At 38.3% G+C, this 15644-nt stretch overlaps 1 protein-coding gene across 1 annotated transcript in view; it reads left to right on the plus strand.

Moving 5' to 3' along the window:
* Window positions 1-9391, plus strand: part of SYT1 (synaptotagmin 1) — a 479939-nt gene extending 470548 nt beyond the window's left edge. The window contains exons 11-12 of the mRNA XM_039838907.1: window positions 2094-2227; window positions 6315-9391. Coding sequence (XP_039694841.1) covers window positions 2094-2227; window positions 6315-6521 — 341 coding nt within the window. The 3' untranslated portion in view covers window positions 6522-9391. The remainder of the gene's footprint in view (window positions 1-2093; window positions 2228-6314) is intronic.
* The last annotated feature ends 6253 nt before the right edge of the window (window positions 9392-15644 follow it).

Consider the following 15644-nt stretch of genomic DNA (forward strand, 5'->3'; position numbering starts at 1 on the left):
TTCACTTCATCAAATGGCAGATGCATAAAGAATTTTCTTGTCATTTACTGTGTTAAATGAATACATAGTCATCATGCTTCTCTTGAGAAAACCTCTGCCTTAGTTAGGTTGAAGTTTCAATGCACAAACATAGGAGGCATAAACATTGATTTGGGGGGTATTTAGTATTTGAGTGTTGGTGCCAAAAAGCAACTGGAGGCTTGACCATTTTGTAGATGTACAAGGCAATGGGATGGAGGAGCCAAGGAATTTCATAAACAAAGTCTCTCAACCAAAAATCAATCTTAGCTGTGAACAGCAAGACAGATTATCAGTTTTTTAAAAAGGCCACATTTCCCCTTTCTTTGCAATTATTTACAATAACTGACCAACCATTTAGCTGCCAGAGCTGGTTTCTCATCTCTAGGTCTGGTTTTTAAAGATATTCTTCATTTTGATGAAAATCTTCATCATGAGCCCCTTGGCTGGATGTAGCATTAAAAACAAAAACAAACAAACAAAAACCCAAGCTACACATATCCAAGTAATGCAGGATTTGGGACAATGGGAAGAAGACAGGACTGAGAGTAAGGAGCCTCAGATTATGAGGCCCTAAAGAAGGTGCACTTATTTATTTCACAAAAATTGAATAGTGCAAAGTACTATTTAGTAAATTCAATTAGTGAATATGGCAGACCGTATTTCCTTCAGGAGTTAGGTTCTACTGGAGCTGGGAAGAAGGAGAAAAAAACAACTTTTTCTGGTCTGCTGTTTTATTGTCTAAAAATATGTGGATAGACTAGATTATCTGTAAAGTTCCTCCCAGCTCTGCGTGTTCTGAGAGGAAAGAAATTTTGGAAGGCTTAGCAGTGGTTACTTTAGGGGAATAAAATCATGGATGATTTAAAAGTTCCTCTTTTTTTGTTGTTGTTTTGTTATCATTGCTTTCTGGTTTTTTTTTCTATAATGAACATGCATTACATATGAAGTAGAAAAATGTTTAAGAAAACAGTAGAGAGATTTTCCTATCAAACCTGGGCATTGGTTCTTGGTGACCTGAAGGTAGGTCATTCATCCATTAGTAATTAGAGCTGTGAATGGGAATCATCTCACCCCTCTAGTGACTTACTTAGTACTTTACCTTTACCTAATGAGGCTTTGGGGAAAATGCTAAGGGAATCTTCTGCTCCTTTTCTCATTATCTATGTGCATAGTGACTTATTCTCCTTTCCCTGAACCATTTAAGATCTTCTTTACCTAGTCTTCATAGGCATGTTCTGGCACAATTCCTAGATATTCCTCTCTCTCTTTCTCTCTCTCTCTCTCCCTTACATACACACACACACACACACACACATGCACACACACGTTGCCCTTCAACCTTCTTATCTCAGTTTAAATGTTACTTCCTTAGAGAGATCTTACTTGAGTGATCTAAGAATTTCATTTCTGCCTTAGACTCACCATACTAATCCTGGTAGTCTCTATCATATTTCTATTCTACTCTTTTCTTCCAAAGCAGTCTTCCCAACTTATAAGTTCATTGCTTGTTTTTTCTTTACAAGTCTATTGTCTATTTTCCCCACAAGCCTGAAGTTCCATCATGAAAACAGGGAAGGACTGAGACCTAATTAACATTGGCTGAGTAAATGAATAAATTAAGTGACTCTTTTGTCCTCTATTACAAGTTATTCCTATATAATGTTCACTGCAGCCAATTCTTTGCCAGCTCACAAGAGCCAGTTATTAAATTCTCAGGAATTGAGTAAGCCAGTTGTTAAACTGTTAGTAGCTTGAAATCAGCTACTGAGAGTGTTGATACCATGGACACTGGCAGTGCTACATGTAAAAACTTTCTTTCCTCAAAGAGCTGGTTTACCAGCGCACCACTGCTCTCTTCTCCTAAATCTTACTATAAATATTGACAATACTATGGCAAAATATATGGTACATTGGTTACTTTAAATCTCCCAAGTAAATATGAAATTTTAGAAATAATAATTATGTGCTATACAATTATTTTCCTATTGGGAATACTTGGTCTTTTTATAAACTAAATTATAATCTACAGTGTATGTCTCTAATCCCCTAAAGTTTTCCTTTTTATTTTTCAGATCCTTATGTAAAGATTCATCTGATGCAGAATGGTAAGAGGCTGAAGAAGAAAAAGACAACAATTAAAAAGAACACACTTAACCCCTACTACAATGAGTCATTCAGCTTTGAAGTACCCTTTGAGCAAATCCAGGTAATGTCAAACATAATTTTATCTTCCCATTGAATTTTATTTTTTCGGATCATACAAATTAAACACACAGATCTTGTAAATTATCAGTGACATGCCTTCATTAGATATGCCATTCTTATTCCCATGCACATTTGATGCTAAAGCTACATGAAGAGGGAAAAGATAAAATATACAGCACAGAATGTGCTGATTCATCAGCCAAAAACAGCTGGAGTTCTGTTGAGCAGAAACAATGTGGGAAAAAGAAAATCAACAGAAAAACTCTGCTAACCCAAAAAGTACATCCACAAAGATTAAAAGGCCAAGAGCAAATGAACTTTCACTATTTAGTCCCAGGCTATCATGTGTAAATTGTTCTTATCATATCTTTATAGTAAAAAAAAAAAAAAAAAAATAGAGATAAGAGAAATATTTTGGTTGACACTAAATATGCATCTTTAATTTTTCATTATTAAAAGACAACAAAAGAAAATTAGGCTAAGTAGTATTTTTAATTGTTTAAATTCAGCTTCCTGTTTCTGAGTTGGAGTGGATGAGTATTTTTGTAAAAATGGAATCTTTATTTGCTAGATAATAATTGTTATGATAGGAAGTATTCTATTAAAAGACCTTGTGGTTAACATGTTCAAAATAGGATGCTATGTGCAGCCACAATGATAGCATATGACCTTATTATTTAGTAATTTTTAAATATATTTAAAGTTTCCTCATTTCATATCTATAATTAGACTATTGAAATCCAGAGTTTACATCTAATAATTATGGGCTATTTCTTACTAATCTTTAATTGATATCACAGAGTAAAATTGCTTAAAGCAAGACTATTTTTACATTTTATTAAATAATTGATGTGGGTCCATCTTTTCAGTAACATAAAAGTTTGCCAGTAATCTAAAGGAGAAATGAAAGGTAGGCATCAAAACTATAACTTGGAACTTTCTAAAGGTCCAGAATAGCAGAAGTCAGCAAATATTCTTCCATTGCATATTTTTAATTTTAATCTATTCTTAGACTATAGTATCTTATGAATGAACCAAAACTTTATTTTATGAAGAAAGCTAATATAATATAGCTACATTTATTGTATGTTTATTTAGTGCCTAGGCTCAAATTAAGCACTTTATAGGCATAATCTCATTTAATCCTTATAAGAGCCTTATGAGTTTCCATTATTATTCCAATTTTATATATAAGGAAACTAAGGCTTAGAATTTCCTCAAATATAAAATAGAAATAATAACAGAATCCACATAAAGTAAGATTATGCATATAAAAGCACTTGGAACAGTGCCGAGTACATAAGAACACTCAGCAAAGGCTCTCATCATTACTATTCACAATGCTAATGTTGTCTCTTTTTCAAATTAACATTTTATTAGAAAATGGATCTAATGATAAGATTAAAGCAATATTTAAATCAGCACTGTCCAATAGAACTCTGTGGGGATGGAAATGTTTATCATTTGTGCTGTCCTTGATGGCAGCCACCTGCCACTGGTGGGTGATGAGCATCTCAATCACTAATGTGATTGAGAAACTTTAATTTTAATTTATTTAAATTTAAACAGCTACATGTGACTAGTAGTTACTATATTGTATAGGGAAGCTTTTAAAAAATCAATAATCCCACAATCCTGATTGGTTCATGGTTTTTATATACATTTTCCCAAGGCAGCAAATTATACATCTTATTTACTTTCAGCATCTGTTATATAAGTAAATGATGTTGCAGAGGACACTGATTCCCTGTCCACAATCACTTGTTCACTAGCCCAAACCAGTGAGCTCACTGCTTTAGACCCACTGGCAAACCCCTAAGACATTCAATTTTCCCCAACAATTTATTCTGCAGTATTTGTTCAGTGAACTCTTTTGAGTTCTAAGACCTTCTTCCTATGGAAACGAACACCTCCTGGCATTTTGTTTTTTTAATTCCACAAAACAATGCAAGGCAGGGCATTGAGATGAAAAATTCTTTTGTAAACCTTCCCCTTTGAGCTATAATTCTATACATTTAAAAAATATAAATAAATGTCCCTTTTCAACTATAAATTGCAGCAATGCAAATATGTTGAAAATGAAACACATGAAAAACAAGACATATGCTGGGTTTCTGAGGCAGCATTCTGAAGCAGATAACATTTCATCAGCACAGAGAGAGCCTGAGCCCCATGTAGAGTACATTAGGCACGAAAATAATGAGCACGCCTTTGACTGCATCCCTCCTCCTCTGCTCCTTGAGTCAATTTGTTCTGTTTTTTTTTTTCCTCCCAAGAGGCTGCTCTCCCAGTCTTTGCATTTCCCTAGAGAAAATAATTGAACATTTTATATGCTATGATAGGGGTTTAGATTTTCTTTATCCTAAGGTTGTAAGATTATCTGTTGTTCTATCTCTACACCTATAAAATATGAAAGAAATGAAATATGCCGACATCTAAAAGCACATGAAAATGTAGCATCCCCCCACAAAAAAAGAGAAAAAAAAAGCGTATAAACTACATATGCAGCTAGAAAAATTAATCCAAGGCCCTCGTAAGGATATTTGACTGCTACTAATCAATACACTCCTAGGAGAATAATCAAAACCCACTCCAGCTCTTCATTTCAACCTCCAATAATTCTTGTTATCTTGGAGCACACTGCCCCCAATGCCCCGCCTCTCTCCCTGCAACATGACCCTGTCCTGATGAACTCCCATGGGAAAAGTCCTCAGAACCACGCTGATTCTGTTCTCAGTTCCAAACACCATCCAGTGGACAGGTAATTCCCTTGACAATGGAATCGATCTAAGGCTGCACAAAGGAAGTTAGAAGTTTGTTTCCTTAACTGCTAGTGTATGGCATTTTACGTTCTAAATTCCACACTGAAAAGTGATCATTTCCTCTGATCTGAAGCTGTATCTGGGCACCTTCTCTCTCATGTTGGTGCACGAATGCAGTCCTCGGAGTAAAAACTACACTAAAGGGCCGTAACTCAGCTGGAGCTCCATCTGTCTCTAGCTTCCATCATTACATTTTCTGCTCTTTTTAACAGTGGCCACCAAATAGTATTCATTCTACTTTACTCTAAACTTTTCCTTTATCTTTGCCCTTAGTTTCTAAATTGGAGCCACTGCATATTTCAACTAAGCATATTTATTCCTTAGGAAGCAGAACTGAAATGTGCTTTTAAAAAGGGTTTTTTTTCATATCTTCATAATGTTATGGGTTTGCTTTTCTCAGTTCAGTTCAAAGAAGAAGTTACTAAATAAAACGTCAAAACCTAATGGAATCACTGAAATAAATCATATATGGCCTAAAAGGTTATTTCCATTTGATATCAGTGCCAGATACATAGTAGTAGTTACTCAGCAAATGTGTATTGAATGTATGAAAGAGAAAAATTAGATTTACTCGGTTACTATTTTTTAAAGACATTCACTCTACTGTCACATTTTATACTCACAACAAAATTCTGTATCGGTCTTATGTAAAATGCTGGCTCTTCCTCCCCTCCCCCAAAATGGGATTGCAGTACATGGTTGCTTTGGGAATTATAACCAAAAAAGAAAGGTCAGAGTACCAAGGCTAGAAATTTCACTGATGAGACAACTGAAACGAATGGATTTAGAGGTGGATACAAGTTGACATAGGCAACAGAGCATGGTCCTTTAGAGCATGGTCGTTTACAGCATGGACTCTGAAAACCAAACAACTCATTCCTTGTATGATCTCCAGCAAGTTACTTAATTTCTCTGAGCTTCAGCATCTGATCTATATAATGGCAATGTTAATACCATCTACTGTGAGAAGTAATGAGTAGTTCATTTCAAGACTGAGAATAGTGCCAAATACATAATAAAAATTAACATTTTTTGAGGATTTTGAAGATACCGGAGATGACGACAATGACAACAGTGATGATGATAATGTACTAATGGCAAAATAGGGATGACTCGGATTTACATATTCAGGTCATTTTTAGCCTTGTCCTGTTGTTTGGAGATTGATTCTTCTTATTTTCAATTCCTTGGATCTCAGGGAAGTTTTGCATTAGGGACATATCTCTAGAGCTGGGCGATTGATATTTATTTTGTGTCCTCTTTCAGAAAGTGCAAGTGGTGGTAACTGTTTTGGACTATGACAAGATTGGCAAGAACGATGCCATCGGCAAAGTCTTTGTGGGCTACAATAGCACCGGGGCGGAGCTGCGACATTGGTCAGACATGCTGGCCAACCCCAGGCGACCCATTGCCCAGTGGCACACCCTACAGGTAGAGGAGGAAGTTGACGCCATGCTGGCAGTCAAGAAGTAAAGGAAAGAAGCCTTTCTGCATTTGCCCACATAGTGCTCTTTAGCCAGTATCTGTAAATACCTCAGTAATATGGGTCCTTTCATTTTTCCAGCCATGCATTCCTAACACAATTCAGTGGTACTTCAAATCCTGTTTTATTTGCACAGATTTAAACATAGAGAGCCCCTGAGTCCTTCATCATACCACTGCCCTCCAAATCTACTCTTCTTTTAAGCAATATGATGTGTAGATAGAGCATGACTGAAATAATTTATTGTATCACACTGTTGTATATACCAGTATGCTAAAGATTTATTTCTAGTTTGTGTATTTGTATGTTGTAAGCGTTTCCTAATCTGTGTATATCTAGATGTTTTTAATAAGATGTTCTATTTTAAACTATGTAAATTGACTGAGATATAGGAGAGCTGATAATATATTATATGGTAAATATAGTATCGTCTGCATTCCAGCAAAAATATCAACTCGTAAGGCACTAGCACAGTGAAACTGACATCTTAAAGGACAACTTAAACTTGAGCTTTCTATTGAATCATTTGCGTACCAAGATACACTTACACCACATATTTGGTGGGTGAATCCAATTTTATAGAATTTCTTCACAGGCAAATTAGTATGATCTGAGCAGCATCCAGGCCGATCTTCAGGAAGCATAGCCACAAAACAGAATCGCATCTGTCTGTACATATCTACAAAGCTAAAACCAGGGCTTCACTCTCACATTTGAAGAAACAACTGTACAGGAGTTAATGACTTCATATTACTGCATATAGATTAACAATATGATGGTGTTCAATGTGTGTGTGTTTATGCACATGTGTGTGCGTGCATGTGTGTGTGCATTTGTTTAGGGATGGGGGTGGGTGGGAAGAAGCTGAGGGGAGAAGTCAGCATTTCTGAAATATTGCCTGACTATTTAAAAAAGAAAAAAAGTAGCTCTCCGTTATCACCTTTATACAAAATGTGCATCCTGTGAATTCTATTCCAGACTTCACATCTCTAATATTCCGAAAGGTTTGCACACTAGACTTTGTAACAAAATATTTTATTATACAAAACCAGATTAGAAGGAATGCAGAATATTTTTAACACAGCAATCTGTGCTTATTACACAAAATTACTTTGTGGTAAACAGACAGTATTGTAATCCCATCAAAAGATGAAGAAATAAACAATTAGCCATAGTTCTGAATGCACTTCAATTAAGCCAAAACAGACAACTAGTGATCTTTTTATATGCTCTTTTTACTTAAATAAGTTTTAATTTGTCCTTTAAAAAAAAGGTGAAACAAAACCAAGAACAAGTTCTAGAAAACTGAAGCAACCTCTTATGTATTCTAGATGCTTGATTTAGGAGGAGTTTTTAAATGTTTTCAATGTTATTATGTAGTAAATGGCACTATTATGAAGCTACTAGTCATTCCATAAGAGTCTTCAAGGACTGCTCTGTGTAACACTGTGACTGCCGTGTGTGCTTAGACACGTAGTTTCCTCAGTGGATAGCACTCAATTTACCCCGTAGTGATATTGTAAACAATACTGCCATTCCCTTCTACTGCACTGCCCAAGGTGTGTGTAGCACAAACAGTTCTCATTACAAAGGACCAATTCAGAACTGAAAAGCTATGCATAGGACAAGGAAGATTCACAGAATGGGGTGGAACACACAGCATTTTGTCAAGCACTGTGCAATATTCCATGTTTTTCCCCACTGTGGTAGACCAGTCTGTAAAAGAGCAGCCTAGCATCTCACACTACGGCAAGTCTTTTCTCCCACTCACTTCTGTGGCCCATCTAACTCCGAGGCCACAGGGAGTAGTGATGCTCTGAAGTGAAAGCTGATCTTCACAAACACCAAACCAAAAGGAGGAAAACTAAGCACTAGCCTCATGTTCAGACTTTATGGTATCATGCCACATTTTTTTAAAAACTCAAGAGAATTCAAAAAAGGGCTGATGGGAGGCTTCGAACATGAGGTTAGCTGTTTCCTAATAAAACTAGAATTCCTGTCATTATTCTTTCCTCATCAAAGAAGAGGCAAGCCCTTTGACATTTCAACCCAGTCACAGCAAACTCTAGAACTGGGACAGACACAAAGAACGAATGAAAAATAATATCTCCCTCCTCTGTGGATGGTCCATACTTTTTAAAAAACATAGATAACAGAAAATGCACCAAGTCCTGACGTGAGATTAAATATTGGTTTGAACAGAATTGTCAAAAGAGAATCTTTCTAATATAATGGACCAAACACTACCAAAGAGAGGGAGTCGATTGACTTTTAAAATTCATTAAATACCAGAAACTGACATTTAATTTCACTGTATTCAGCTTTAAGTTGTTCACACTAAAACAACACTTTAAAACAAGCAGGTTCGAGCTGCTGAATACACATTATTTCTTGCATTAAAGTACTACTAATGCATTCTCTTGCAACACTGCCAGACATGGGATATTGTCACCATAGAATTAGTTGGTACTATGCCATCTTTCAGTGACCGAACCTGCTCTAAGACCAAGATTCATCCTCAGATAAGCCACATGTACCTTTCTGACAAAGCTGTGTAAAGTATTAGAATCTGATGCTCTAGAAAGATCCTAGTTGCCTTTGTGTATATTTACTGCCTGCTTGAGTGTTTCTATGTGTGGGTTTTCTCTGTACCTTGTAGAAATGTTGGGGTGTTTTCTTCTGCCATATGGCTCGCGGCCCGAGCCAACTCCTTTAGCTGTATTTTACCTTCATTTTTGATGAGGTGGTTTAAATTTTGTTTCACTTCGTGTAGTGAATTCCATAGTAGTTTTCTGATTGTTGTTAAAATGACTTAACATATTACATGGATATTCAATAAAAATGTTTTATTTCCTGTTGATGTTGCCGCCTTTCAATTCTTTTTCTTACCTAACTCTGGCGGTAAGTCTGTGGCCTATTGACTTTGGGGCCTGCTGGAAGCAGAGGCAGCTCCACAAAAGCTTGCACTGAATGCCAGCCTCTGAGTCATGTCTGTGAATACAGAAGGGCTGAAGGGAAAACAATGCCTAGAGGCTTTTGGCCATTACTGCCCACTGCTCCTGGGCAGAGTCATTCTCAACATATGTTTCTCTGTTCCTATTTATGATCAGTTCATCTGGCATACGTTCAGGCTCCCTGCTTTGCCCAAACTGTGTCCTCTAGGGTTTTCACTCTCGAGCCTAAGTCATAAAGCTTCTCCAGAGTGGGACCGAAAACAAGATTTTCTAAACCTCATTTTTGGAGGACAGTGTGACACATTAAACTCCCTGCCTACTGCGATTACAAGGTGAAACAAGTAAACATCTTTCCTCCAAAAAATTCAACATTTATCACGTGCCTATTGTGTACCATGTATGTTTTTACTGGATGCTGGAGATACAATACATGATATAATAAGGTACACCTGGCCCCAAGGAGCCCATAGTCTCAGACAGACATGTAAATGCACCATCACAATACACTGCAATGTGCGCCCTGAATCCCTAAGAACTTTTGCTAGACCAATTATAGTGGACACCATGGTGTGGCGCCCTGATCCCACTGGCAGCCTGCAACTGCCAGGAGCCTTGCCTGCTGACAACTAAAAGCCGCGTCTCTCTGCCCTCTACTGAGGAAGCTGCCTTACCTAAGAGGTCATGCATCCCACCCGGGCGCCCACATCCCATGTCCCTGGCTGGATCTCTCTAAAGCGCTATCTCAGTTTCACATCCCCAGGGTTAGTTGAGAATGCTTTTGCAACTGCATTGCAGTTCGTCTTCTCCCTCTCCCCTAACAGTTTTCCTTGCTCCTTTACAGGTGTTGTTCCAAAGAGGACTCTCCAGTAAAATCCCTTCATCTCAGAATCTGCATCCTGGGCAAGCCAGCCTATGACATTCTTTGATGGGGCAGGGGTTGGGGGAGATATGAAGAATAGTTTTCTAGAGAAGACAACGCCAGAGGGAAGTCCTAAAGAACCCACAGGAGTTATCCCAGTCAGTGAGTAGGCAAGACTGGGGCAAAATTTCACTCATTTAGCAAGACTTAAAGTTTACCCATGACAAGGTGTTTGATAGCTGGCTACAGCATACTCCCTTCAACCAGCTTTTATTAGGCACTGCCAAATAAGGTAGGGACCAAACCAAAACTACTTAGACAGTCAGGGGAAAGACCACTTCATTACTGTGCACTCTGAGGAAACAACTGGCAGAGTTCTAAATGTAAGCTGAGAAAAGGACATTTAATGCCAGTAGGGTTAGGTGCAGAGGGGACAAAAAAAAAACAGCATTATAAATACATTTGTTTGGTTTTCAATGGTGAGTATTTTTTCTTAAACAGTCTTGACATTAGGTACAAAACTAGAATATTTCTTAATGATTTATAAAAAGCCCATCCAGTCCTTTCATCAATGTGTTTTCCGAAAAGAACATATACACTTGGGATATTTATTAGGTGTTTTAGTCAGAAAAACAAAACCACTTCCAGGTGTTTCAAAGAGGAAATTTTTATAGGAAACTGGCCACATAGAGAGGGCTGAGAGAGCAGAGACAGTGGGTTAACCCAGAGATTAATAGATCCCACCTGTAATTGTATTATAGAGCTGCCCTAACAAAATACCACAGACTGGGTGGCTTAAAATCAAAACTTTATTTTCTCACCGTTCTGGAGGTCAGAAGTCCGAGATCAAGGCGTTGGCAGGGTTGATTTCTTCTGAGGCCTCTCTCATTGGCTTGTAGCTGGTGTTTCCTCTATGTGTGCCTATATCCTAACCTCTTCTTACAAGGACACGAGTTGTGTTGAATTAGGGTCCATCCTAATGACCTCATTTTAACTTAATTACCTCTTTAAGGACCCTGTCTTCAAATACAGTGACATTCTGAGGTATTGGGGGTTAGGAGTTCAACATACGAATGGGGTGGGTGGGCAAGGAGCACAATTCAGCCCATGACGCCCCTCCTAAGTCTGGAAAACCAAAATGGAGAAGATAATGTAGCTTAAAACTTTCGAGGGACTAGAACCTGTGGGAGCTCCATTTTTCTGGGACCACAAAGGGTCTCAGGTGCTGGTGGGGGCACCGACAGAGAGGCTCCACCTTGAAGCTGTGGGAACTGCCAGAAGATCCAGTAGCAGCTCACTATGGCTAGAGGAAAGTTGGCAGAAACGGAAACGGGATGAGGGTTCCTTTTCCTCTCCTACCTTCCACCTCAGCCAGTGCCTCATGTTGGAAGATCCTAATCAGTCAGCTGGTAAAGGAGTCTAGGAAACAGCCTGCTGGGTCTTACAGCCCACCCCAGTCCACAGCAGAGCACAGATAGGTGGGAATGAGGGTGGAGAACAAGCAGGCAAATGACCAGTTTCTAGGTGTCTTAGTCTGTTTAGGCTGCTGTTACAAAAACACCATAGACAGTTTGGTTTAAACAACACATATTTATTTCTCACAGCTCGGGAGGCTGGGAACTCCAGGATCAAGCCACCAGCAGATACAGCATCTGGTGGGGGGCCATCCTCCTGCTGTGTCGTCAGGAGGTAAAAGGGGCAAGAGAGCTCCTCTGGTGTCTCCTTTATCAGGGCACTAATACCATTCATGAGGGAAGCACCCTTATAACCTAATCACTTCCCAAAGGCCCCACCTCCTAATACAATCGCATCGAGTGTTAGAATTTCAACAAAAAAAATTAGGGGGACACAAACATTCAGCGCATAACATTAGGAAACTTTTCTGTATTGTTCCAATGTTAGTATATGTCTGCCGAAGCAAGCACACATTAGAAACTTTTTAGAGCTGCATAGACTTTCTAAATGATCTTGTTTCTTCTTCGGAGAATTCAGAGCCACACGAGGCATCGCACACCGGATGAAACAGATGTACAGAAATCACATTCGTATTCTACTCGTGCAGAGAGTTTAATATTACAGATTTGAAAATTCCAACCATGATTGCAGTTACTCTCTCCCTGAGACACGTATTTATCACATATGCACCAGACTCTTTGATGTTCAGCAACTGATTTAAACTGTACACAAATCTTGACCATAAAACAGTCAGTGACCTTGGAATAAGAAGGTAAAAAAGCAGGAAAATTAAAATGAGAAATAGCCTGATTCTAAATGTACAAAGAAATTTTCCAAAGCCTTCAGAATAATAATTATGCAGGAGGAATCATCAAAAAGGAGCAGTAATGAAAACACCATGCAAACCTGCTGATGATTTGTGTGATCTAAGTTCTGAGGCTGGCAAAAAGTTACCTGCATTTTAAAATCTGCATTTCAGCCCTATAAATTACTTCACTCTCCCCCACCAATACATATCCTCAAAGTTTGCACACTCATCCTTCTTTGACGGTACCATCCTGCCTTTCCCCCTACGCACAATGAATTTCGTACTGACCAAGTCTGGATCCACTCTTTCTTAGATGTCTGCTTTTCCTCTCTCACTTCCCTATCTCCTCTGGCCTGGGAGTGCCACAAAGTGTTGACATCCTTTTAGGCAGGATTGTTTGAGTCTCCTATGGAAAGAACCTAATTCAAGCTGGATTAAGTAAAAAAAGAAAGGGAAGGGGAAAGGAAAAAGAAGAGCAGTGGGAGGAAGAGAAAGACAAAGATACAGAGACAGACAGAACTATTGCCTCATCTAAGCGGGAAGTTCAACATATGACTACATTCAGGAACAGCTGGATCAAGGGCCTCAAACAATGTCACCATTCCCATTCATTCTCTCTATCTCTCTGTGTCGCTCTGTCTCTATCTCTGTCACTGTCTCTCTCTCCCCCTCCTTCTCCCTACCCACTTCGTCCCCAGTGTCCCCATGTGACAGCAAAGATGGCCCCTAGCAAATCCAAACTTCTTCCAGTTTAGCATGCTTCCATGTCCCCAGTCCTAGACCCACAAAAATGGGGTAAGGATAGTTCCTCAAAGGAAAATCAAAATGCTGTTACCAAGAAAAGTGGATACTGGTCAGAGAAAAACAACAGGTGTCTATTTGGCCCCAGCATGCGTCTGCCCTAAGAGGAGCAGCACTGAAGGCACAAACTCAGGCCACAGCAGTAGCCTGGTCATTCTTTTCCTTGACCAAAAACACTATTGCAGAGGAAAATTTAAAACTATTCACCTTCTTTCAATTATCTGAAAACATCCATTCACCTTCCTATTTATTGTCAGGAAAATCAATTATCTATTTATTTTAAACAGCCTTTATCAAAAAAGCATTGAGATATTAACACAATTTTAAATTCCTAAATTCATTAAAAAATATTGTTATAGAAACTTAACAGGAAGAAAAGGAAATAGAAAGGAAAAAATCACTCTATATACCCTTTATGTCAGCCATATGGGCTGACGATCACTTTTAAATAGTTTTAATCATAGTATGCCCAGAATTTAGTATCAATTTCTTTCACTCAATGTGAAAAGGAAGACATTTTTCTTGTTGCCACAGGTCTTTATAATTTTTATTTTTATGTACCTGAATTTTCTTTGGGTACATAAATAAAAACTTATTCGACTATTTCTATTATCAGATATTGAAGTTATTACTAATTTATTTCTTACATAAATAACATTGCACTGGATATTTTAGTGGTGATTTTTATTTATTACTCTATTAATCTATTATTACCTATTATTACATTTTATCTATTTATTTTCTTAAGATAAGTTTCCAGAATTTTCCAATTTACTGGTGTTATGTGTTCCAGTTTTCCCACAGCCTCCCCAAGCGTGGGCATCATGCTTTTAGTGTCTGACAACTGTAGAGGGTTATGTGCCTCAGTAATGACAGGTTCAGAGTTCATTCTGGGGCCACTGTCCTCTCTACTACTCCAGGCTAGTTGAAAAATCAATGACGTGAATAAAGCTTTGGCAGAGAGCCTGAGAAGAGAGAGCAACAGAGGAGTCTCAGGAAGAGGAGTGTCCAGTTGTGACAATTTGCTCTCCCTCTCCTTCATGTCTAGTTCCATAGAGCCCTGAGGAGTTTTTCAGGTCCCTCCCTGCTTTCTATTTTCACTATCAAGTCCCTCATTCATCATATCTCACCCTCGATGCCACAGAAGCCTCACAATGACTGCCTCCCAATTAACCAGCCTTACCTGTTCCTGCTCTCAGTGCACAGTGTAACAAGCTCTAGCTTGAGAGCCCACAGCTCTGAGTTCAAATCCTGATTCATTCATGTAGCTACATAGCCCTGGACAAGTCCCTTCGTTTTGTGTATTAAAGATAATGGATATTAAAACTAGTATAAATAAGCATTCAATAAATGGTAGTTATTGCCTTCTAAATCTGGCCCAGGGTAGGCAAACTTTATCTGTAAAGTAAAATATTTGGGACAATATGTTCTCTATCAGCATCTTTTCTTCCTACTATCTGACAGCCATCCATCCTTCTTTTCTTTCCAACCCTTTGAAAATGTAAAAACTTTTGTGCTCTCTTCAGTGGTACATACACTAAAAACATAAAAACCTTTTCTACCTAATGGGCTGTACAAATAAGGGCAGCTATAGTTTGTGGACTAGATTCAAGTCACCTCACTCTGCTTATCAAAAATCTATATTTCCTCTTCCTTACAGATTAATGTTTAAATTCTTTAGTGTCACATTCAAGGTTGTCCCCAGACATTAACCACCCCTCTTGCTCTCCTTCAAGCCCTGCTCCATATTCCAGCTACCAATTTTCTGGCCCAATCCACATGTGCTCACATCTCCATGCCTTTATTACGGCAGTCCCCTCCACCTGAAATTTCCTGACAAAATCCGATAGGTTGGTGATTGAAGTGGGAAGGGAAGGAATGGTGTGGAGAGAGACCCAGGCAATTTGGGGAAGGAAAGAAATGTGACATTTATTTCCAAATATGCTGCATTGTCATTCTCTCTGTGAAACACAACCTAAATTCTCAGGCTTACTTCATTATTGCTGTGTCCTAGATCACACATGTTCGTTCTATCCCTAAATGCCTCTGACCCTTACCCAAACAATGCTCTTTAGATTAACAATGCCTGAAAGACTCACCCCTTCCTTGAACATACTGAGGAATTTTTTTTTTTTTAATTCAGGGAAAAATAAACACATTTCAGAATATTAAAGCAATGCTTCCTCCAGCAAATGTGAGATAGTCAGATGATTTATAAATTATAAAAAGGACTTGG

This window comes from Pteropus medius, unplaced genomic scaffold (genome assembly GCF_902729225.1).
Source record: "Pteropus medius unplaced genomic scaffold, Ma_sr-lr_union100, whole genome shotgun sequence".
In the NCBI taxonomy this organism is placed as follows: Eukaryota; Metazoa; Chordata; class Mammalia; order Chiroptera; family Pteropodidae; genus Pteropus; species Pteropus medius.